The 26,259-nt window shown below is 39.8% G+C and overlaps 1 protein-coding gene and 1 long non-coding RNA gene across 9 annotated transcripts in view; both read left to right on the forward strand.

The window, feature by feature from the left end:
* The window catches only part of RAPGEF2 (Rap guanine nucleotide exchange factor 2), a 164,672-nt gene extending 149,199 nt beyond the window's left edge, over positions 1-15,473 (forward strand). For 6 of the 8 annotated variants that reach the window (XM_028743032.2, XM_028743028.2, XM_028743031.2 and 3 more), the window contains 8 exons: positions 963-986; positions 2,874-3,097; positions 3,563-3,748; positions 4,927-5,079; positions 6,124-6,349; positions 7,893-8,452; positions 10,491-10,796; positions 12,317-15,473. In XM_028743032.2, the coding sequence (XP_028598865.1) occupies positions 963-986; positions 2,874-3,097; positions 3,563-3,748; positions 4,927-5,079; positions 6,124-6,349; positions 7,893-8,452; positions 10,491-10,796; positions 12,317-12,342 (1,705 nt within the window). In that variant the 3' untranslated portion in view covers positions 12,343-15,473. The remainder of the gene's footprint in view (positions 1-962; positions 987-2,873; positions 3,098-3,562; positions 3,749-4,926; positions 5,080-6,123; positions 6,350-7,892; positions 8,453-10,490; positions 10,797-12,316) is intronic. The other 2 variants (XM_028743033.2, XM_028743030.2) reach the window with 2 other exon arrangements.
* Positions 15,474-16,947: 1,474 nt separating this feature from the next.
* Positions 16,948-26,259, forward strand: part of LOC114604365 (uncharacterized) — a 117,893-nt gene continuing 108,581 nt past the window's right edge. The window contains exon 1 of the long non-coding RNA XR_013394203.1: positions 16,948-18,126. This is a non-coding gene — a long non-coding RNA (uncharacterized LOC114604365). The remainder of the gene's footprint in view (positions 18,127-26,259) is intronic.

Raw genomic sequence — 26,259 nt, forward strand, 5'->3', positions numbered from 1 at the left:
TAGCTTAGAACTGCCTACACTGACTAGCAGTGGCTGTCCAGTATTTTAGGCAGGGCTCTCTTCCCAACCCTGCCTGTCAATGCCAAGGATTGAACCTGGGGCTTTCTGCATGCAAAGCAGATGATCTACCACTGAGCTACAGCCCTTTCCCCAAAAAGCAATTAACAAGAAAAGCAGTTCAAGAGTTCAGTGTTGAAGACTGCTTCAGAAATCTCATAGTATAACTTAAAACTATTATAATAATTATGACGCATACACTTGCTAGACTGAAGCCATTGTTTTACAAGTTTTGAGTTTTAAGAAATATTCAAGTAATACATTTCCCCTCTTGTCTGGTCTGTAATTATAATGTTGTGCAAATTAACTGATTCACAGGGGTGGGTAAGTGTTGCAACCAATCAATGCCCCCATCAGGAAAAGGCAGTACAGATGGAAATGGCTCTTGCCTGTCATTGCGTAATTTATGTTACGTTCATTGTTTAAAGGTCATGGAGAACAAGAGAAATAATAGATATTTAATCACTAGTTTTATTCTTACTTAGATAAAGTAGATATAAGCAGAGTTTGCATTGAATTAGTTGGGATAGTTAAAATATCCCCTTTGGTTCAATGTATAGGAAATGCATATTGAATGAATAAATGTTTTAAAAGGAAATTATATTATGTGAAAGCTGAAAAGCAGAAAGAGGACAGAAACAAAATTCACTCCAGATTTTAGAACACTATTTTACGCTAAAGGTGTAAGTAATCCAAGGTGAATTCAGTTTAATGTGAAATGAGCTTTAATCTTATGGGCACTCTATAGACACCTATTTAATGTATTATGCTGACTGATTGAGAGAAGGCTGTTCTGGGCTTTCTGGTACTGCTTGTCCTGAAGTCTGATCCTTTCTTTCTGAGCTTATAATCTCTCTGTCTCTTCCTTAAATCCATGCTTCAATACTCATGGCTCTCACTTGCAGGAAGAAGAAGTGGAGGAGTTTGGGGTAAGTGGTTGGAGAGAACACATACAGACAAACTTCCTTTTCTGAAAATCTGCATTGTTTCCTACCTGCTTCCCTTAATTTTCTGGTGCTCTGGCATTTTCCTCCTTTTGTTAACCCTTCTGTACCTGCATCAGATTTAATCCAGTGCTGCTTTTGCTTGAGGTTATAAACCCAAGAGCTGTGAAACTTTAAAGAAGTGCAGTGAGATTCATTGGTTTGATCTAGAATTCATAAAATTGCCTCATATATGTTAGGGATAATGTGAGTTGAGTGGACATAATTTGTCCATGCAAAAGAATTTTCTATGTGGTCTTACGGAATGAGCATATCTCAACAACATTTTGTATATTATCCAGTAAGTATACATATTCTCTAGCAGACCTCAAGGAATGTGCATATCATGACAGGTTTCCCCCCCACATTCTTTGGGCAATATTCACACAGAATTCACAGGGGACACCATTATTCCCACGCAAGCACTACATACATACATACATACATACATACAACAATGTATGTGTTTGGATGCATAAGAGTGTAAGGTGTGAGGAATAAAGTGTGGGTGGTTCTTGTTCTCTCTCTCTCTCCCTCCCACACACCCACCCACACCCACCCACCCTCTACTTCTACCTGTCTTTCCATCCTGCATAAAGACACTGGGAATGTCTGTGTGAATGAATTCACACATACATCCCTCAGCTCCCAGTTCATCCATTTGCATACACTCAGCTCCCATGTATCCATTAACATCGCTGAACAGTGGGGAAACAGCTGGGTTGTGGAGAAGAGATGCCAGAGTCAGTTGGTTGTGCAGAACAGCTGAGCGGCATGGAAGAGGGCATACTCTTGTAGAGTATGCCTAGTGACAGGAGAATGTGCATATTGCTCAAAGAATGTAAAAAATGATGCTGAGATATGCATGTTTTAGAGAGTATGCATATCGGTCTAGGAAATATGCACAAGTTTATCTTTATGGACAGTTGAGGTGCACATTCTCCATGAGTCATGATGAATGTGCACAATGGCTGGCTGTTATGCAGATTAGCCTCTCAGCTTGCATTATCCCTAACATATGTACATATATAACCAGTCTCAATGGGAACAGTATACCAAAATGGGGTTACGTGATGGTGGTTCAGATAAAAATAAGCAGTAAATTTATACGTCACACAAGTTAATAGAACCATCCAAATCCACAAATTTTATTACAATGTTGTGATTTTTAACAGCTCAACTAACTAAATTTTCTTTCTACAAACCAGCCTTCATTATTGCTGTTAACATATTAGAAGCAAAATAGCTCCCATACATAAACACATCCAAATTTGCATGCTTCCTCATTAACTAATTGAACGTTTTTATTTAACATGAAGTCCTATTAAGGCGAGGGAAGTGGGGAATGAAAATGCAGTAGACTTTTTGGCACATTGCAGATGGAATTAAGTTTTTTAATAGAGGCACCTGAAAAGTACAAAGTGGACATTTCCTGCCTGATTTTGAGAGTAGTGGATTTTGAGTTTCAGGAGGCTTGACCACTGTTTACTGGTCTGAGACACCTTGTTGCATGAGCCTGCCTTAATATTTCTGTCCTTGTAATACTCAAGGCTACTGGGAGAGAGTTTAACCATTTTCCCAATGACATGGAATTTCATACTTGGAGCAGAGTAATTCTCAGGGGCTGACTTTAATGAATCCATATTCACAATTGCAACTGATTGTTGTTCTTTATTTTTATCCTTTTCCTATTGTAGCTGTATGACTTACTTGAATGAGGCATGTAAGCTTTGACCATAGACTGACATTCATGCAGACCTTTGCATGTTTCAAGTCATTGAAGGATGCAGCGATGAGCTAAGTTACATGTCATCTTGTCTTTCTTCACCCCAGGTCTCTCAGTCAAGGCAGTACAAATGCAGCAGTCCTTGATGTTGCACAAACAGGTGGTCATAAAAAGCGGGTCCGCCGCAGCTCCTTCCTCAATGCCAAAAAGCTATATGAAGATGCTCAGATGGCTAGGAAAGTCAAGCAGTATCTCTCCAATTTGGATCTGGAAATGGATGAAGAGAGCCTTCAGGCACTCTCTCTACAATGTGAACCAGCCAGCAATACATGTGAGCATTTTTCTTAGTTGGGTGTGCACCTCAGTCATGGCAAATGAGCTGTTAATTTATCTTTATTTAGCCTACAGCTTAACTGTCCCTCAGGCTTAGGCTTGGCCACAGCATCATTGAGAGAAGTATGTGTTTCGAATCAAGCTGATCGCTAGAAAACAAGTTATTCCATGCCATTGCAAATTGTAGACAATATTACAGTTGGCATATGTGGTACTTGTTTCTTAAATGGCATACATTACCTAATTGGCTCTCCAACTGCTGATTAGGGCATCATTTTACTATAGTTTGTGGTAGTATATTACAGCTGAATATGAGGACTAAAAATTTCCAAGGTTTTTCAAGAAGGTTTTTCAAGGTTTCTCTTTTCCATCATTGATCATTCTTCCGGACACCGTTTAATATAAAATCAAGTACTCTTGAGGTAGTCTTAACTGTAATCTTAATTCTACTTTTTATTTAAAGTACCCAAGACTCCAGGGGAAAAACGGTCTGGAAAACCTGAAACATCCCCAGTCGCACATAGGTCAGGGATCCAGCAGAAAGTGCAGCAGCAACAGCAGCACAAAGCAAACCAAGCACTGCAGGTCCCTGCTGTATCACTTTATCCCTCTCGTAAGAAAGTACCAGTCAAAGACCTTCCACCCTTTGGTAAGTATTGCGGATTGTTCTGTTCAGTAGAAAAACAATTTTAGATTAAAAATGGTTAAATTCTCAAGAGCATTAAAAAAAACAATGTTTTCAAATTACTAGCGGAAGTTCCATGTTTCAGGATTGTATTTTCACAAATGACAGGTATGCATCTTGAGCAACTGCAAACAAAGGTGGGGAAAACACAGGTTCTAATACATTGTTATTACTGTTGTGTTTTGGAAATGGAAGATTCAGTTTAAAAGTGTAACAGAATCAATGTTAGAGATCACACGAAAGTCTCATCTGTAGTTTGCATTTAACGCAGTATCATCCCACTTTAAAAAGTCATTCCTCCCCCAAAGAATCCTGGGAACTGTAGTGTACTAAGGGAGTTGACAGTTGCTAGAGAGCCCCTCCTCCCCACCTCTGACTCTAGTCCCCACCAATCTTCCTCTTCTTCCTATGTTGGGGCCTGCTAATGCAAGCCCAGTCTTGACAGCACCAGTGGATGACATCCTCTGCACATTTTTACACCTATCCAATTTTAACCTGGTTCCTGATATAGTGATCAATGTCTTTTGAGTCTATATTTTCTTTAACTCTATTTTTCATTTATACTTACTTTGAAGACCTAGAGTTTATATATATATAACACCATGGAATCAGTGAAGTAGCCATTTACCTTCTAAATTTAATGGCACTTCAGACATGTTTAAGCTGCAGGTTTCTGTCTCAGTTACAGGCCTGAGGGAGGGGATAACCTGGGATACTAGCTGTAGTCCATGTTTTTCCATGAATGGCTGAAAACTAAGAACCAAACACATTTTCCAAGTGAATGTAAAACAGAAACATTGGTCTAATCCACATTTTACTTGGGCTGAATAGTTATGTTTAAATTTGTTTTTATTAATTGCATATAATTTTCTTAGAATAAATTGTACGTTGGTGTGGAGTAGTGGCTGGAGTGACTTAGCTTTAAATCCCCATTAAGCATATTCCCTCAGCATAACCTTACTGGGGGGTTGTGATAATAAATGTGGGTGTGTAATGTACACTGCCCTCAGATCTGCAAAAGAAGGGTGGGCTAAAATATCATAGTAATGGTAGTATCAGTGGTCCACGGAATGGCCTCATTTGAATACGCAAGAAAAAGTGCATGCATTTATATCAGATGTGTTACTTATTCTTTATTGAAGGCATAAACTCTCCACAAGCTTTAAAGAAAATTCTTTCACTCTCTGAAGAGGGAAGCTTGGATCGTCATAAGAAACAAGCAGAAGACACAATTTCAAATGCGTCTTCACAGTTATCTTCTCCTCCCACCTCGCCACAGAGCTCTCCAAGGAAAAGTATGCCAGGGTCTAAATATTACTCACCTCTCACAAGTTCTCTCTTGCAATTGCTAGTGATAACTGTTTAAACCTAGTTAAGATGCCAAATATGTAGTCAGTTGTGGTTTAGCATGGGCAGACATTTCCTAAAAGCACAAAGTTGTCACATTCTAAGTATACAAGCCAGAACATTTTCTGTCAGAAATCCTGATGCAAGTCAATACTGAGTACAAGTCAATGCTGAGTGCAGGCATACTGAGCTAAATGAACCCGCAGCCTAACTCAGCACAACCAGCTTCCTATGTTCCTGCCTTCTCAGGTGCAGTTGGGGAAGGAGATAAAGTAGCCTAACCATCCACATATCCAAGTGCCAAGAACCATAATGTTGTTGAATATGAGTTGTTCACCCCTATTTGCTGAATCCATTCATGTGTGCAGCCTCCCACAGTATCAAGAATGGGTAGAAATGTATAAGGGTATCACGATGAAGACAATTTGTGTGGAATAAAAATCTTCATGCAAAGTATTTTCTTTTTGGAATTATGATGAAGCTTCCTCTACAAATGAGACCACATTTATGTTTCCCATATGCATCAATCCTGGCTGTGGAACCAAGCATGTTTACTATTGTTCATATGTGTGGCAGCACGCCCCACCCCCCAAATTTATTTCACTTTAAGCAAAATTAGATTCCTATAATTGGATTGTTGTGGGCTTTGTCCAGGGATGCGGTTGGTTTTCTCTATTCAAATTCTATCCCAATGGATGGTAAAGGCATACAGTGTAGAACCCATTTGAATCATGTTAGTTAGATATTGAAACTGCAAGTAAATTTTTTTTTAATCTTTAAATTATCATCTGTTAATGTTTTCTCCCCCCAGATTCTCTATCTTAAAAATAAGATGATACTATAAACACCCCCTTATAAATTATTTGTTCTCAGATTTAAAACAACAACAATTTAAAAAGTAATTTTGGTACAGGGGCTGCATAATTTGAATATTTATACAAATGCTGAAAAGTTTATGATGAAAATGGTTATAATCACTCTTCCCTGTACAGGTTATACTCTGGCTCCCAGTGGTACCGTGGATAACTTTTCAGACTCTGGTCACAGTGAAATTTCTTCCAGATCCAGCATTGTCAGCAATTCTTCATTTGACTCCATGCCGGTATCACTACATGATGACAGGAGGCAGAGGCACTCCGTCAGCATTGTGGAGACTAACCTTGGAGTGGGCAGGATTGACCGAAGAGCCATAATTGAACCAGATCAGTACAGCATAGGGTAGGTAGTACATGTCAGTGTAAATACATTTATTAAAAGCCTACTCTAGAGCTGTAGATGCTTTTTCTTTCATGAGCAGATTTTAGGAACATGTATTCTGTTACAAGGCATCACTTGAGTGACTCTGCCTTTAAAGGAAAAGCAAAACACTGCAAACCTGTGTCCCATAATGCATAATGCTTTCTTGGCCCAATCTTTCCAAAATATCCTGTTATTTATTTTTAAATGTAGGGATCTCCCAGAAGGAATGGAGAGGGGAAACCTAGTAGTCTTCTTAAAAGAATGCTTGTGTAATTATGTACATTTGGACAAACTTTGATCAGCTTGGACTGAGGTGTCTTTTAGAATAGGATCTAAAAATAGAATGGTCCCTCATTTTTGAGTTGGTGTTTAGTGAATGCTTGAGAGACATCTTGGTTACATTTATTAGTTTAAAAGAAGCTGCAACTTGCAGGACAGGCGGGAAATTTATTTTAATTGGAAATCTGTTTAAAATCCTAGCTGATATGCATCCAGATATTTCAAGTAAAATCATGGAATTCAAGTTTCGCACACTACTGCTTAGGCAAAAATTAACAAAATATCAATGGGGGACCTCATTTAAACTACTTATCTTGTTGAATAAGAAACTGTGGTTAAAACATTAGCTAATCAAAGATAATAACAGATGGAAGGAATATTTAGTTCAGATACTGGAAAGGACAAACACTTAAACTTATCAAATATAAAAACAGAATAATGAAGATAATAAATACAACTTGAATCAGCAAGTGGGACTCGAGAAGCACTGCATCAAGAAGAACAAAGAAAAGTAAATTATTGTCAATAAGGGAAAAGGAGAGAGGAGGTGACAGTGCAAATTAGTATGTTAAATTGGAAATCTAGAAAATGTTAGTGCTGGGGACTACATTTATATAATTCTCAAAATTAAGGAATCAATATTTGGGAAAAGTTGTTTTTAAACTACCACAGATAGAATACAATGCAAATTCTTTCACTAAATATTAAAGGGCTGAATTCACCATTTAAGATACCAAGAGACCTCTAAGCACCAAAGAAAAATGAACTTGTAAAAAGATTCATTTAAATGTGCACTGATTTTTTGTTGAGGGACATTTTGTCATATCCAATTCCAGACAGTGTTTAGTGACTAATGTCCTAAATCTTTTCCCCAATTATTTTGATAAGTATTAGATGATATATCTGCATCTCCAAGCGATAATAGGGGAAGAATGGGGAAAATGCATGCTCCTAATACTCTTACTAGATTCACAATTTGAAAAATATTTGAAAAACACCCAATGACACTTCTGATCTAGTGTTCAGTTGGTGCACAAGTATCACAATAATTTCATTAGACGTATATTTGGCAGCTATTGAAGCATGTGAATTTGAGCACAGACGTCTTTAGAGTTAACTGATCTGTACTACAAATTGAACAAAATGCTTTCTGCAAATTGTTACTGTGGTTTGATATTCTAATTGCTAGTGGCAACATTGTTGCTTTATGCCTATTAATTATTTTGTTCCTGTGTTCTTCTAGCTACTACCCACCACTGTCAGAGAACAGAGGCTTGTATGCTGGGGCAACCATGCTTTCTTCTCCTAGCACTGAGGAGCTGTCACAGGATCAGGGAGATCGAGCATCACTTGATGCAGCGGATAGTGGCCGTGGTAGCTGGACTTCTTGTTCAAGTGGTTCCCATGACAACATACAGACAATACAGCACCAGCGAAGTTGGGAGATTCTTCCTTTTGGACATGCTCATTTCGATAGTTCAGGCGATGGGGCAGGACTGTGGGCCTCAGGCAGCCACATGGACCCGATGATGTTCTCCGATCATGGCACAAAGTATGGCAGGCAGAGTCAAGGTAGGGAGGGCCTTGATCAAGCACAGTCCAGAGCAAGCTGGGCATCCTCCACAGGCTACTGGGGAGAGGACTCTGAAGGTGATACAGGTACCATAAAACGGAGGGGTGGGAAGGATGTGTCAATTGAAGCTGAAACCAGTAGCATAACATCTATGACAGCAGAGGATTCAAAGCCAGTTCCCATGCCAGCTCATATAGCTGTGTCAACAAGTAATACAAAGGGTCTTATTGGTAAGTTTACCTTTGTCTACCACAAAGTATCCTACATATTTGCTATAAATATGAATTTATTTTACAAATTTTTTTTCTTAATCTTTTTTTAAGCAAAACATATAGCCAGCTCATAGTCTTAACTTGTGTTTTGCTTTTTCAGTAAAGCCTTTTGTGCTGAAGTGATGCTTCCTCCTGCAGATCCATTGTTATTTTTAGTTAATTTTTTTTTTATCTTGCCTCAGAACTGCCCACATTTTAGTCATTAACATAAACTCTGGTTTTCTTTTCCTTTCTAGTTTGTTAATATGCTTAGGCCAATGTCTTATAATATGGGGGTACAGTTTTCTCTCTCTGTGTATGTCAATAATATAGCCCTAGTGTGCTCTGCCCTATACCTCCATCAGGAACAACTGCAATTTGTTGTTTAGCACAATTTTCTTCTATGCCTTAATCACTAATGCGGATTTAAACTTGTCTAGGGATATAAAAAGGTGAAGATGCTGGTGTTAGTGAGCAGGAGATGAAAGGATTTGAATAAATCTTGCTATAGCATTTCAGGATATAAATGGGAAAGGGCTGTAGATCTGGAGTGGAGCACTGCATTGCACGCAAAAGGTCCAGGTTCAGTTGTCGGCATCTTCTGGCTGACAAAAGATTCCTGTCTGAAACCCTGGAGAGCTGCTACCAGTTAGCAATAAAACTGAACTGGATGGGCAAATAACCTGCCTTAGGAAATGCAGGCTGTTTCCTATGTTTCTTTCCTGACAGCACACTTTTTTCTGCCAGTTTGTATATGTCACAGATTCTGGTGTGTAGAGTGACAAGGGGAACCCCACAACCTTCAACAGATATATGGGAAAGGGGAACTGTCCCCCTGACACTGGCTAAACAGACTGGCGGTCCCTGGGATATATTCTTCATGGGTAATCCCTTGACTTCACACTATTCTTTCTCTCTGACGTTTCGAGCACTCATCAGCTATATGCACAAACCAAAATGATTCAGTAATAAACTGAATTTTTACACATACATGTATGCATGCAGATGCAGACAGAGAGATTTCTCACCATCCTCCATTTTGGCAAGTGAGAGTATTTTTGCCTTGCCCCCCCAGTCAACATAATAGGGAGCACATTTCTTTGGCTTATCTTAAATATTTTACTTCCTGGATTTTAAGATTCCTTCTCACTTATTACAGCTAATTCATGTATTTATTCTTTCTGTTGTTTTGTGAACCATCTTGGATAACTTCTTCTTGGAAAGACAATATAGGCATTTTATTAATGATGCGTAGGGAAGGAGTACAGCACTCCGAACCTGAGCACAATATATGTGCTTTATTATTTGAGCTATAAATACTTTTTATTTTTATTTAACTATGCTGAGAGAATTAGGCAAAACATGAATCTTGTCAGAATATCACCTCAAGTGAGAGAACTGTATATACTTCAATATGCAAAGTGGGTTAGTGCTATTTCTCTTTTTTTGCTAGAAGATGAAAGCACAGTCATATATTGTCTATGCTTCACAGTGTCTTTTTATCAACTGTTCTTTACAAATCTAAGTTTGAGATTCTTTTTCAAGATGTCACCATGCCCTATATACATAATTTAAGTGTTATCACAAGCTGCTTTCTATAATTGGCTCAGGTTTTGTATTAGTTATCTTCTATTTCACTTGTTCTTTTTCTTTGTAGCTTTGCTTATGTCTATGTTTTTAATTGCATAATATATATAAAATTAATATGTAGGTGTATAGGTATTTGGTATGGATGTGCCAGAATTAAGCACTTTTAGATTCCATTGATTTGAATGGGAAAGCTTTAAGAATGTGCTCAACTCCCATTTGGATTCAGTGAAATGTAAATGCCTTTACTTTTGGGCTGCCTCATGTCCATACTGTGGTTGTTTTTAATGCCAAGGTGTTCAACTCCCTTGGAAGCACATCAGAGCTACCAGGATTATGACATAATAGAACTAAGTACAGGCATAGATAGTAGTTGTAACAAATATATGTAAATGATTATCATTGCTGATGATGCACTATTTTACTGCAGCTCGAAAAGAGGGCCGCTATCGTGAACCACCACCAACCCCGCCTGGTTATGTAGGAATACCTATTGCTGACTTTGCTGAAGGAGTTTCACACCCAGCCCGAAAACCTCCGGATTACAACGTGGCACTTCAGAGGTCTAGGATGGTGGCACGGTCAAGTGAAGCCCCTGGGACTTCAGCTTCACAGCAGCAACCACAGGGTCCTCCATCTAGCAGGCCTGTGGGCAAACCTCAGTGGCACAAACCAAATGAGTCAGACCCACATCTGGTTCACTATCAGTCTCAAGGGTTTTCCACAGAGGAGGATGGTAAACATCTTATAACATTTTGAAAATAATAAGTTAAGGGTTCGTTTCCATAAGTGCTTTTGCATCCAGAACAGTTTATGCAGGTGCAAGAGAGGGCGTGTACTTTTATCCAGCTCTGAGCTCAGAAGTGTTTCTGACTTTGTTTCTTGTTCATATGACGGAAGTGCTGGCAGCTCATCCAATCATTTATTGATTGTTTTTATGTGGTGTATATCTTGGTTCTGAGAGGGAGGATTTTCCATGGGCAGAATTCTTCTTTTGGTATAAAATCCAAGAGGTCTTCAAATACTTTGTAGACTAAAAAGCTGGAAAGTTTGCACTTCCTCTGCAGCACATCAATGCTCTCAGGATTTTAGCTTAATATTGAGTCAAGTGTAGGGCCATGTAATGTTTGTAGCAAAGGTGTAAACATTAGAACTTTACTGAGTTGAATGTTAAAAACAGTCTGATTTGGTAAAATTAAAGTGGAGATGGCAAAGCAGCCAAATGGTATTTTAATCTAAAGGGTAAATGGAAGAGCCATGCTGAAAGAAACATAAGGTTCTGTATTTACTTGAGAGAGATGTAAACACAGTGAGCTGGTTCACATGCAAAAGTAAAATTGTGGTTTAGCACTATGTACACAGACTCAAACAAAGGCTCTTGCTTCACCCCTTCAGCTTCTGCTGGACTGCCTGAGAAGGCTTTTGCTAGTATTTACTTCCAGTGTTAAAGAAACCTGACTTATCAGCTAGAGATTGGAGCTTAAAACAGACTCTGGTTAGTTTCTAAAGTGGGTTAGGGACATTTTTCGGACTGGTAAACCAAATCCTTATCTCCCCACCTCTGGAGGTTGTAATTTGACATGTGAGTAGTGCTGTCCACATGTCAATCACCTGATGTCATAGGGGTATCAGGTAGCATTGTGCTTTGAAGCCTGCACTTTTGGGACTTCAAAGCACCATCAAGGGATATTTGAAAGCCCTTTTGCAAACAACCCAACCAGTGGTTTAAAGTGTACTGCAGGGCTTTGGCTGAGTATGCCTGTTACCAGCCAGACCCTATAACTCTCTGCTCACCAGGTGAACATGCTGCTGAAACAGATAACAGAGGGAGGTACTTTGCCCTTGTAATAAGCAGCTGATTTCACTCAGTGATACTAGCTGATGGACAAGTGGGCGTGCGAAAAGGCCTTGTGGGTCAAGATTAGTCAGTGTGCCACAGGTTTGCCAGCCCTGTTCTAAACAGACCAACTTTTAAACTGTAGGTTATGAAGCTGGCTTGTTTCAGAACATAATTTGGTTAGTTAAACTCTAATATCTGATTCCTATGTACCAACTAGCGAGAATTCATGGCTAGTATTTACCTTCTTTTCCAAAGTCCTGATTCTGGCTGCACAGGAAAGGGCATGGAGAGTGAATGTGCATGCTACACTATCGGTTTAGTGTTACAAGTGAACAAACCTAACATATAAATACATTGGCTATTTTAGTTCTAAATACCTTGAGATGTATTTACCTCCTATCCTGTTGTGTTTGCAGAAGATGAGCAAGTCTCTGCCGTCTAAGAACTGGGGCTTTCTGGATCCTGCGTGAGCCAACTTAAAGGAGAGCACAAGACGACGCCCCTAGTATAGGAGCCTTGGAACTCTAAAGGATGGTGGACCAGTTTGCCTCCTTCCCTGCCTTAAAGCAGCATGGGGCTTCTCCCCCTTCCTCCCGCACTCTTCTTCCCTTGCATGTGAAATACTGTGAAGAAATTGCCCTGGCTCTTTTCAAACTGTGTTGCTTGAAATGCACATTGCAGCGGTTTTCCAGCTACCACTGTTGCTGTCTGCCACATCACAGTAGCATTCTAACTTCCAACATCTACGCATCACAATGAATAACTGACTGTACTTCTCAAATGTCTGGAAACATTATTTAAAACCTTCCTCAGACCTTAATCACATTCAGAGGTATAGTGGGGTGGGGGCTGCTGGGGGGGGGGCACAGAGGGCTGCTGCTTCCTTCTCAGCCAGAGGGGTGCGGCGGCTTTCTGCGCTGGCCCTGCGCTGCTTTTGCAGGCAACGTGGGACCCTCAGTGTTCCCCTCAGCACCCTTCAGCTAAAGGGCACCCAGAAGAGATGCGGTGGCTTGGGCACCCTGCAGGTCCTGCGCTGCCCTCAAAAGCAGTGTGGGGCTGGCACATGGAGCTGCTGTGTCTCTCCAACTGTGAAGGATTCAGTAGCTCTGGCACCCTGTGCCCCCCTCCCAAGACTACACCCGGCACGATGTCCACCCCCAGCACACCCCAACCTACGCCTGTAATTGTGATTAAGATCTGAGGAAGGTTTTAAATGCTTCCAGGCATTGGGGAAGTACAGTCAGTTATTCATTGTGATGTGTAGATGTTGGAAGTACACGTTTTTGATTCCCAACTAAGAAAAATGCTGACATGTATTTCTGGCTGGTTCAATGATGGAGAAGAGATACCGTCTTTCGGTTGTAAAGCCTTGGCCTATTTAGAATTTTTTAGTCCTCTCATACAGCTGTAATATAAATGATACTGTGATGTGGAAGATGGCAATAGCGGTAGCTGGGGAAAATGCCGCACTGTGCATTTCAAGCAACACAGTTTGAAAAGTGCCAGGACAATTTCTTCACAGTATTTCACATGCAAGGGAGAGATGTGGCGGCTCCATGCGCCGGCTCCACACTGCTTTAGCGGCCTCTCACTGCTTTTGCAGGGTACCCAAGCTGCCACATCTCTTCTGGGCACCCTCCAGCCAAAGGGTGGCTGAGGGGGACGCAGTGGCTTGAGCACCCTACCGGTCCCACAATCCCCACAAAAGCAGTGTGGGGTGGCGCATGAAGCTGTCACATCTCTCCCTTGCATGTGAAATACTGTGAAGTTATTGCCCTCCAGCTGAGAAGGATGCAGCAGCTCTGGCACCCAGCACCCCCCTCACAAGATTGCACCTGGGGCGACGCCCCCCCAGCACCCCTCACTCTACGCCTCTGATTGTGATTAAGATCCAAGGAAGGACGGCTGAGAAGGACGCAGTCATTCTGATGGCATACCCCACCCTACGGCGTGCCCTTTTCCCATTGTGCGGCACGCTCCCACCCGCCCCAGGCACCACCACCGGGTCATGCCCTGCCGCTGATCACAATCTGTGCACTTCACCTCGTTGGGATAATGAAATCAACTAGTTGACAAGCTACATTTGGCCTTTACCCTACTAAGAGAAACATGTTGAATTCCTTCAAGTACACAGTGCTTGTTTGCTTGTTTACAATGCCTTTGTTGCTACTCTAAATGTTGTATTGGGGGGGGGGGAGTTACACCTGCATAATTTCAGTATTATTTTGTACTTTTTAAGAAGCGGTTTTTAAAAAGCTATAGTGTATCTAAGTAAAGGTGGTCTATAGGGAGGATTCAGCCTTTCATTGACCTTCAACCTTCATTTTTAGTGTTCCACACTTGGAGCACAGTTGATCAGTTTTGGAATTGCTGGTATTGCTAATTTGCATCTATAATGATGCAGGGCAATTAGTCTTGCATTTTAATAGATGCAAATCCATTTTGCATCCCTTTCCTGTGCCTTGAGGAATACAGAATGGTGAATAAAAACATTTGTCGCACTTTGACAAATAGCAATTCCATCTTTTACTTCAAATATTTTTTCCTTTTTATCATCCTTGTAATACACTAACAGTTGTCACACACAAATTATGAGGATAATACTACAGTTAAGGCAATGCAGGACCCTGCAACTAATGCCAACCCTTAATAGTGGTGTAATAGGCTCTTTTTATTGGCTTTGCATTAGGAAGTGATACAACCTTTTTATAAAGAGGAGCAATCTCTGAAGATCTACCAGCCTTAGCAGTGCAAAAATATTCACAACTGTGGATTACTTTTATGGAACACTGCATGTATAGAGAAGGCCAATCGGGTAGCAATCACATGCTCACAGCTGCTATTAATCCTTGAGTGACTGAAATGAAATGACACCCCCTACTTTCTGTTTTGTATGTTGGTTTTGCACAGACTCCGGAAAAGTGAAGGCTGCCAATCTGAGCAGTACTCAGATGTGAGGAACTGCTGGTCTTGGATTTTTTTTTCAATTGAACTCAGCTGATCATATTGATCAGTAGATAAACGTAAATAACTTCAACTTCTAAAGATCAAATTGCAGTGTTTTTTCACTGTATTGAATTATGTCAGTGCTTTATTTAATTATTCTCTTTCTCCTGTATTCATGGCTTTCGTCTTATTTGCTCATATATCACATTGTCAATTATACATTTGTAATTTTACATGTAATATGCATTTGCCAGTTTCATTATATAGGGTATGGACCACATGTGCATATAGCAAGACAGAACAAACCTAGCTGTATCACAAGTTGCACAAATGTTATATAGGCATTAAGTAATTGTAGACCATAGGACTGCTAATCTCAGTTCACTCTGTGATGTCAAGTGCAGAATGTACAACTAACTGGTGATTTCCTCATACTTTTGATACTACTTGTACCTGTATGTCTTTTAGAAAGACATTGGTGGAGTCTGTATCCCTTTTGTATTTTTAATACAATAATTGTACATATTGGTTATATATTTTTGTTGAAAATGGTAGAAATGTACTATGTTTATGCTTCTATCCAGTTTGTATGAAGCTGGAATATAAATAAATATAATGTTAATGATCTCCGTATTGTTTTGCGCTGTCTTGGATGTTTTCTTAGGCTTTGCTAGTCATATATATGGGAGAGAACTGCATGTGCAGCTAGTCTCTGTGCCACTACTAGAGGCTGTCCTGAGCTAGTATAGTGACACCAGCAGATCTTTAGCTTATACAACAACATTTCACCAAGACTTGTAAAGCCCTGGCCTTATATAACGACAGCTACGCTAATGTTCACTAAATGATGCTAATGAATTAAGACTCAGCTCCTTGGCATCATGTTTGTTTTAAAACCAACTCTAGAAGAATGCAGCCTTCAACCCTTTTGTTGCCTTTTCTCAGCTTGGAGCTCCTTTCTTTCCTCACTATGTTTCCAACAGTTCATAGTCAATGTTGACAGATTTGCAAGGCCACTTAAGCCCCATTCTCAATAAAACTGTATCTGAGCAGTACTATTTCAGGTGGGGGTTCAGATGTCTGAGTGCTCCTCAGTAATAATGGAAATCCCTGTAAACAGAAAAGCAGGTGCCAGGGAAATACAGTTGTTAAAACCTAGTCTTCTTCCTGACATGGCAATTTTCTATGTGAACCGATTAAAAAAATAAAAATGAAGAAGCATTATACCATACGACACACACACCCGTGCTGATAAAGCCAAGATACAGAATTACCATTTAATTAAAACTTGACCTTGAGAGGATTTCTGTGAGTCGCCAGTGTAAACAGACATACGTACATCATTTTACTTGCATGCCACCTTTCCACGGTTAATAGCCATGCTCCAGGTGGCTTACACCATGAAAAGAAATGCACAATTCAAAATACAGCAAAAGTAGTCATAAGGGATAAATAAAACATCAAAAAGTACACAACCAAACCAAACCAAACAATTTCCACATAAATCATAATAAAGGTACAAAATAAAACTACACAAATTAATATCAATAACAGCAACAATAACACCCCCTCAGCAAAAACCCCTAAGCAACAATAATTATAAATAAACTTTTATTTATATCCCGCCCTCCCCAGCTGAAGTTGGGCTCAGGGCAGCTAACAATGCCCCCACCCAGAGTCTGTTCAGCAGCCTCATCATCAGTCAGCCCCCCCCCCCCCGGACAGTTGGAAGAAGGCAGGGAGATCAAATAAAAATGTTTACATAAAAACCACTGTAAGCAGATGGAAACATTGGCAGGATTTTGATTTCACTTGTAGTGTAAAAATTACCATGGGAAATATTGATTGATATAATAGAGTCTGGAAGAAGATGCAGTTTAAGATGTTTAAAATGGGGATCCAGGGAGGGGTTGGGGGGGTTAGTCCTGAGATTTGGGGGAATCTCTGTATATGAATATGTATATGAATTTTTTAAAAATAAATTTGTATTGGAAAATCGAATAAAAATGTTTATTAAAGAAAAAGGAAGGGAGGGAGGAAGAAGGCAGGGAGCAGGCCTTCCACGACTCACAGCCAAGATGATATTCCAGCAGTATATATGAATTTTTTAAAAATAAATTTGTATTGGAAAATCGAATAAAAATGTTTATTAAAGAAAAAGGAAGGGAGGGAGGAAGAAGGCAGGGAGCAGGCCTTCCACGACTCACAGCCAAGATGATATTCCAGCAGTAAACGTAATCCCTTATTCTCCAGCCGGAATTACTACTCTTTCAACATGGATGCTTTCTTCCCAACCATTTCCCTCCCATCCCTCTGCTGCAATGGTCAAAACCCCCTCCAAACATTCTTCTCCCTCATCTTTGATTGTCCTTAAAGGTGCCTTTTATTTTTTTCCTGTCAGGTCCCCTCCTGCAGGAAAACACTCCCACCAGAAAATATATAGCCTAAAATATCTGTTAATGTACAAATACAAGATACAGAAGCAGGATGGATTTGATTTAAATTACTAGTCAGTAAGACTTGATTTACATCACACTTTTTGTACAGAAAGACTCATTCTTGCTGGTTTAATCTTAATATTTACAACCAGATGAAGGTTTCATTTCTGGAATAATAAATTTTCAGAGTAGTTTTTACACTTATATAAAAAATAATCATGGAGTTATACTATTAGAAATACATAGATAATTATGAAATTATTGTGAGGTTTAATAAGTTAACTTTATATTTGTACTTTATTGGAAGGAGAAAAATAATCATTTCCTTAATAACAATTTAAACAATTTATTTAACTAAAGCAATAATATTATAGCATATGTATCCATGTTTGTTAACTGATGTGGTTGAACTAAAAAAAAAACAAATAAACTTAGACTGAGTTTTAGCACACATGAAAAACTTAAAACAAATCCTTATTTCCAGTATAGCCTTTGGACTATACTGTAACTTAAACAGAAAAATATATTTAGAAAGATTTTTCCTCCAAAAGCATTTTATTTTTAAAATCCTATTTAAATTTTAAAAAATCCTATTTAAATCAAAAATCTGATCTTTTAAAATTGAAATCATTGATTTTTATCCACCCTGTACAAAAGGTTGTCTTTAAATGAAATCCTTCATTAAATGTGTTCAATATACCCATGCCAGCACCCAAAACTCCTTGCATGCTGAGATAACGGGATCGGGGAGACAGAGAAGTTGGCAGGGGAGAGGAGGAAAATGTCTCCCTCTGCTAAGGGAAAAGGAACTGAGGAGATGTTGAAGGAAGTTAGAAAGTGAGGTAAAAGGCTAATTTATAACATAATCAACAACAAACTGGGAATGGAAAAGGGGGGATATCAGAAGAAACAGGATCAAAAAGTGAATGTACATGGCCATGGAAGAGAAAATGGGAGAAAAAACCACAAGAGATGCGTAAAATACTTTTGAGAGATTGGGTGGAAATACGAAAATATAAAAGCAAAAGCATTCCCCACTTAAAGCTGGATCAGCTTTCCCAATGCCACCAGAAAAAGTGCCAGTATTTAGCACGAAGAAAACTGACATAGTGGATTCCTTGCTGCAAGGAAAATGCTGAGGTAAAAAATAGCCATTTCGAAAGATTGATTCGATACCAGTATAAAACCATGCTAGTTATTGCCAGCTCCTTGTGCCAAACTCCGCCTTGCCACCATTTTGTAACTTCTTCTGCCCCTGCACCACCATTTTGTGACTGCTGGGCCTCAGTCATTTTCAGCCATCTTAGTCGGCCCTGGGAGCAAACAGTTTAATAATTTATGATCTAGTTAATCCTAAATAATACTATCTGCTCCTTTTAATCCAAATAGTGAAGTATAAAAGCTTCATTCATATATTTTTAAAAGTTTGCACGTTGTGTTTATTTGAATTCCTACTCTGTATACATTATACTTCAACATACCATCAAATAACCAAAGTTTGCTTCTGATTCTGTAATAATAGCATGATAATAACATATATGTATAATATAGATATATGTGTGCGCGCGTGAACAATATATGAATGCACACTTCTGAAGTTGCATCCTTATAGTTTTTAAAATACTGTTCATGATGAAGTGTGTCAGTATCTTAAAAGCATGGAGTTAGGTGGACTGAATCAATACACACACTGCAGCCTGCCAATGAGAAGTTGTGTGCTTGACAGCAGTGCTTCACTTCACTTTGATATTCTAACTGCAAAGGCTGCACAAATTTATTACGATCAAAATCCAGCAATCTCCCTAAACCTTTCTATGGGGGGTGGGGGTAGTGGGAATCCTTCTACAGCCAAGTTCTTACTTTAACAATTTAAAGTAGGAATGGCGGACCTGTGGCCCTCAAAGTGCTGATGAACTTCAACGCTCACCTGCCACAGCCATCATGGCCAATGAGCAGGGATGATATGAGTTGTAGTCCTGAAACATCTGGAAGAACTGCAGGTTCCCTGTCCTTGGGTTTGTGGTATTTTTGTTTTTTGTTTTGCCAAAGTGGACATAGAGTTATCAGTTATATGTACTAAAGATGTTCTGTGCTACAGAATTTGAGGATTACTGAGATAAATTATGTAGTGTATTTATTACATATGTATTTTTGTTTTTTGTTTACAGAGATCAGCACAGTTTATATATTGCTTCTGTAAATATTGTCACCCATTCATCATCCTTGTAGGAAGGGTGGATTTATAATGTAGTAATACAGTCAGTTGTATTTCCTGTAACATTACAGCACAATCCTGTATATATATATATATATATATATATATATATATATATATATATGCAGGTTTTGGTGTCCTCGGGTGTCTTCCCGTGTAAAAGATGGGGTGTCTAGGCGACGTTTCGACGAGGTCTCATTCGTCATCTTCAGGCTGGTGCTTTCGGCTTCTTGTTACTGGAACAGAGCAGGATCTCAGTGTTTGAGTTCCTATAAATACTGTTGAGGAGGTGTGTTGTATAGCCTCCAATGTTCTGGGCAGAGAGGAAGTTCCCAGGCTAGTGTGCCTTTTCTTCTTTTGTTCCTTAATTACTTGAGGGATATCTTGAGTGATTTCTTGAGTGATATCCTGAGTACCACTTAGGTGGGTCATTAGGTGATGGCGTTCTGTGTCCATGATTATTTTCATGGAAGCCATCGAGATAGAGAAACACCCTCACAACATGAACAAGCGTGACGACACATCCCGCTTGCCAGACATCTGGAAATTAGCCCTCCCCACAAAAACTGACACCAGAGCCAGAGGCACACAGAACGCCATCACCAATCAACCACACCAGATCCAAACCCAGACCCTCTCCACAGATAAATTACAGACACCATCCAGTAGCCAAACCATGGTGGCACCTCCGGATGCTGCACCCCCCTGCAATCCCTACACAGATCTGGCTGGCACAGGCCACAAAACCACAGCTCGCCCCTATACACGAAGCCAAGCCAGAGCACAACTAATTTCAGTACAGCCATCTTCTCAGAAAAACTCTTCACAAAGTTCAAGAGGTCAAGACACAAAGGCCTTAGCAACTAATCCACACCTAATGACCCACCTAAGTGGTACTCAGGATATCACTCAAGAAATCACTCAAGATATCCCTCAAGTAATTAAGGAACAAAAGAAGAAAAGGCACACTAGCCTGGGAACTTCCTCTCTGCCCAGAACATTGGAGGCTATACAACACACCTCCTCAACAGTATTTATAGGAACTCAAACACTGAGATCCTGCTCTGTTCCAGTAACAAGAAGCCGAAAGCACCAGCCTGAAGATGACGAGTGAGACCTCGTCGAAACGTCGCCTAGACACCCCATCTTTTACACGGGAAGACACCCGAGGACACCAAAACCTGCATTCCTGTACCCGTGAAAATCTACGAAAGCAAATATATATATATATATATATATATATGCAGGTTTTGGTGTCCTCGGGTATCTTCCCGTGTAAAAGTTCCAGTAGCCAAACCATGGTGGCACCTCCGGATGCTGCACCCCCCTGCAATCCCTACACAGATCTGGCTGGCACAGGCCACAAAACCACAGCTCGCCCCTATACACGAAGCCAAGCCAGAGCACAACTAAATGTAGTACACCCATCTTCTCAGAAAAACTCTTCACAAAGTTCAAGAGGTCAAGACACAAAGGCTTTAGCAACTAATCCACACCTAATGACCCACCTAAGTGGTACTCAGGATATCACTCAAGAAATCACTCAAGATATCCCTCAAGCAATTAAGGAACAAAAGAAGAAAAGGCACACTAGCCTGGGAACTTCCTCTCTGCCCAGAACATAGGAGGCCACACCTCCTCAACAGTATTTATAGGAACTCAAACACTGAGATCCTGCTCTGTTCCAGTAACAAGAAGCCGAAAGCACCAGCCTGAAGATGACGAGTGAGACCTCGTCGAAACGTCGCCTAGACACCCCATCTTTTACACGGGAAGATACCCGAGGACACCAAAACCTGCATTCCTGTACCCGTGAAAATCTACGAAAGCATATATATATATATATATATATATATATATATATACTTAGAAGTAAGTCCCAGTGTGTATAATAGAGCATAGGTCTCCAAGCAGTAAACAGACATACATCATTTTATTTGCATGCACCTTTCCAGCTATAGCCATGCTTCATGTGGCTTACGCCATGAAAAGAAATGCACAATTCAAAATACAGCAAAAGTAGTCATAGGGGATAATTAAAACATCAAAAAGTACACAACCAAACTGAACAATTTCCACATACATCATAATAAAGCTACAAAATGAAGCTACACAAATTAATACCAATAACAGCATCAATAACACCCCTCAGCAAAAATCCCTAAGCAATGCCCCCACCCAGAGTCTGTTCAGCACCCTCATCATTTGTACCAGGAGTCAGTCCCAGGACGAAGGAAGAAGGCAGGGAGCAGGGCTTGCAGAACTCACAGCCAAGATGATATTCTCTGGCTGGAGTTACTACTCTTTCAACATAGATGTTTTCCCCACAACCATTTCCCCCCATCCCACCCTCTGCTGCAAGGTCAAAAGCCCCTCCAAACATTCTCCTCCTTCGTCTTTGATTGTCCTTAAAGGTGCATTTTATTTTTTTCCTGTCAGCTCCCCTTCCTGCAGGAAAACACTCCCACCAGAAAATATATAGCCTAAAATATCTGTTAATGTACAAATACATGATACAGAAGCTTGTTTTAAAACAAAATCCTTCACTAAATGTGTTCAACATATCATGTCAGCACCCATAATTCCTTACATTCTGAGATAACGGGATCGGGGAGACAGAGAAGTTGGCAGGGGAGAGGAGGGAAATGTCTCCCTCTGTTAAGGGAAGAGGAACTGAGGAGATGTTGAAGGAAGTTAGAAAGTGAGATAAAAAGCTAATATATAACAAACCAGAAATGGAAAAGTGGGTGATATCAGAAGAAACAGGACAAGAAAGTGTATGTACATGGCCATGGAAGAGAAAATGGGAGAAGAAACCACAAGAGATGCATAAAATATTTTTAAGAGACTGGGTGGAAATATGTAAATATAAAAGCAAAAGCTTTCCTCACTGAAAGCCGGATCAGCTTTCCCAATGCCACCAGAAAAAGTGCCTGTATTTAGCACAAGGAAATCTGACGTAGTGCATTCCTTGCTGCAAGGAAAATGCTGAGGTAAAAAATAGCCATTTGCAAAGATTGATTCGATACCAGTAGAAAACCATGCAAGTTATTGCCAGCTCCTTGTGCCAAACTCTGCCATGCCACCATTTTGCAACTTGTTCTGCCCCTGCACCACCATTTTGTGACTGCTGGGCCTCAGTCATTGTCAGCCATCTTAGTGGGCCCTAGGGATAAGCAGTTTAATAATTTATGATCTAGTTAATCCTAAATAATACTATATGCTCCTTTTAATTCAAATAGTGAAGTATAAAACCTTCTTTCATATATCTGTACATGTATACTCAGAAGTAAGTCCCAGTGCGTATAATGGAGCTTTCTCCTTGTTGGGAAGGAATAGGGCTGTAGCCGTAGTCACTTTAGGACACTGTCTCCTAGCAGTATGGCACCTATCAAATGCCTAGAAGAGAGTGTGAATCAATTGGGAAGCTGGCTTGCTGCAAAGGCACCCCTTTATTGAGAAGGTGAAAGGAAAGCAAGAATAGATCGCAAAAGCAGCAGCTATGACAGACTCCCAAGCCTATGGTCATCCATTTTGGAAAGGGAGGAAGTAAACTGAAGGTGTACATTCCTGGAAACTTGCTTTATAAAAAAAGGACTAAGCTTCAGCTAACTTTCATATTGGTTATGCTGTGATATACAGGAAAACATACACAACCTTTTTCTCTGTGCTGTATATTTATGTAAAGCTGGAATGCTGACAGTCTATATTTAAAAGCACAGCTTTCTGATGTTTATGGATGGGATTATGTGGTGGAATTAGCACACTTTGCCATCTGTACAGATTTTTCTGTTGCTTCTCAAGGTCTGTGTGGAAAAATACGTATCTGATACAAAATTCCGATGCTTTAGTAGAGATTGCTTTATTGCAGGGGGTTGGACTAGATGACCCTTAGGGTTCCTTCGAACTCTACAAATCTGTGAAATGTGAGAGCTGGTTGTCACGTTCAGCATCAACCTCTTGTGCTTGTAATGTGAGTGGGATGATGTACAGTGGTACCTCGGGTTACATACGCTTCAGGTTACATACGCTTCAGGTTACAGACTCCGCTAACCCAGAAATAGTACCTCGGGTTAAGAACTTTGCTTCAGGATGAGAACAGAAATCGTGCTCCGGCGGCGCGGCAGCAGCAGGAGGCCCCATTAGCTAAAGTGGTGCTTCAGGTTAAGAACAATTTCAGGTGCTTCAGGTTAAGAACAGTTTGATGTGCTTTCAAACTGCTAGGTTGGCAGGAGCAGGGACCAAGCATCGGGAGCTCACCCCATCACGGGGATTTGATCCGCCGACCTTCTGATCGGTAAGCTCTAGGCTCTCTGGTTTAACCCACAGTGCCACCCATGTCTCCAGCACCACCCGCTAGATGTAGAAAGAAAAATGAAAGCAACCGAACCATATCCCCCCCCCCCCACTTCCCGTAGGACAAACTTTGTGAGCAAAATATGAGAGAAGGCCAAGCGGAAATTTTTATTCATCTAATATAATTGACATACTTCTTGATTGTAAGAAAACTTCTTGGCAAGACATAAAGAGATAAAGCACATGTGACTTCTACATGCCTGGATAGGCTTGCCTAAAGAAAAATGTTCTAAGTAGGTGCCCAGAAGGGTATGTACAGTACTGTGTACAGCAATGGCACATTCCAGCTATCAATAGGCAGGGTGTTCCAAAGTAAATTGCCATTAGACCAGACTGTTTTCCTAACAGTACAAGTAAGATCAAATGCCCAGGAAAATCCGGACATATGGCTTTAAAACTTCAAGAAATAAATAAATGGTGACCTGATTGAAGACTGTAAGTGTCTAGTTGATGAGTGTAAACTGCAGAATATTAGTGCAGGAAAACTTGATGGAACTGAAATTTCCACACTACCTCTAATACAGGGAGCCTATATATTGTATTTGCTATTTCATTTAAAGTGATAGTAATCATATGGCAAGTGCATTCAGAAGGGATGGAAAATTTGCCTATTTCAACTTCCTCATTTTCCTGATCTTAAATTCAGTTCACCATATTTTCACATCAGATTGCATTTTTTTTAACATTCCCACAAAGATTAGCATTTCAGTCCATTTCTCCTAATAAATACATTTTGCACACAGTTTTGACTAATATATACATCCTTTCAAGATACAGTATAAGGTGTTTTGCATGTTATTTTCATGGGTATGTGCATTTTTATGTACACTGTCTCCTAATATACACTTAGTGTGAATTTTACAGGACAGCTGTTTTTGGGTTCACATATTGTTTCTTGAAAGGTAAATTAGGTAGCTTCATCGTAAAATGCAAACTGAACCAAATTTTGACGCACCCCTAGTCTTCAGCAAGTTCTTATGTAATTCTAAGATTTTACCAAATGGTATGCTGTGCAGTATTTTTTTAAAAAAATCTTGCAGAATATATATTTGGTGTTGGTGTGCTAACTGGAGATAAAGCAGCATCTGAAATACATAGTTAAGGAGACCTCTTGTGTTTGTTGTTAAGTATTACAGTTTTAATACGGAATTATTTGTGGCATTTATTTATGTCCCAGTTCCAATTCTACATTTGGATTACACTTGCTTTTCTGCAATTAAATCCAACAGCTGCTTCTACCATGATGGTGCAGCTAATCAAGCACAAATGCAAAGTGTGCACATCCTATTGGATACAAAGGCCTGGATACTAGAGTTATTTCTGTTCCCCTTTCTTTTTAAAATACAGTGGAACCTTGGTTGTCGAACGTAATCTGTTCTGGAAAACTGTTTGACTTCCAAAACGTTCGACAACCGAGACGCAGTGGGTGGTCGGAAATTCCCATTGAGAAAATTGACAGATAAATGCTCTGTTTTTCTTCTTCTTTTTAGTACACATAAAAAGTCTGAAATATTGAATACTGAAATATTTTGCAATAAATTTGTACCATTATTATTAGTTAGCAGTTATTTATCATTGTCACTGTGCAGATAGTGGGGGCATGCAAATCAATGTTATAAGGACTGGGGTAATGGAAATGGATGTAGTTGTCCCTGGAACCTGAAAATAGTTGAGAAGCAGCCAAAACTAAGTAGAACAATTCAAGGTAGAATTTCTGGATAAATATCTCTTGGGGTGTAGGTAATAAGACAGGAAAATGATTTTCTCCAAATGTGGAGTTAAGAGACTGGCAAGGAGACACATGCGGTCAATAAGCTTCACATTCAGTATTAGTGAACAATATACAAAGTATTGCTTATTTATAGACAGGAGAAATGAAGTAACTATATTGTATGATATTTGTTTATTATTGCATACAAGTACAGTGGTACCTCGGATTAAGTACTTAATTCGTTCTGGAGGTCTGTTCTTAACCTGAAACTGTTCTTAACCTGAAGCACCACTTTAGCTAATGGGGCCTCCTGCTGCCGCTGCGCTGCCGGAGCACAATTTCTATTCTCATCCTGAAGCAAAGTTCTTAATCTGAAGCACTATTTCTGAGTTAGCGGAGTGTGTAATCTGAAGCGTATGTAACCCGAGGTACCACTGTATTTTTATCTATTGTAAACCATTTATATACCACCTGTCATAAAAAGATACATACCGGGACAGTTTACAACCAAGTAAAATGGTACAAGTGTATTAAAATCACTTCCAGTATACACTGCTAGGCATTTTTCTTTAGTGGTGTTTGTTTTTGAATCGGTTTCTTGTACTCTATTTATTTAACATTACCGTATAATGCTCCCTTGAGGACTTTAAAGAAAGTTGGGCTATAATCTTAAACCACAATACATACTTGAAA

Source organism: Podarcis muralis, chromosome 9 (assembly GCF_964188315.1).
Source record: "Podarcis muralis chromosome 9, rPodMur119.hap1.1, whole genome shotgun sequence".
NCBI lineage: Eukaryota > Metazoa > Chordata > Lepidosauria > Squamata > Lacertidae > Podarcis > Podarcis muralis.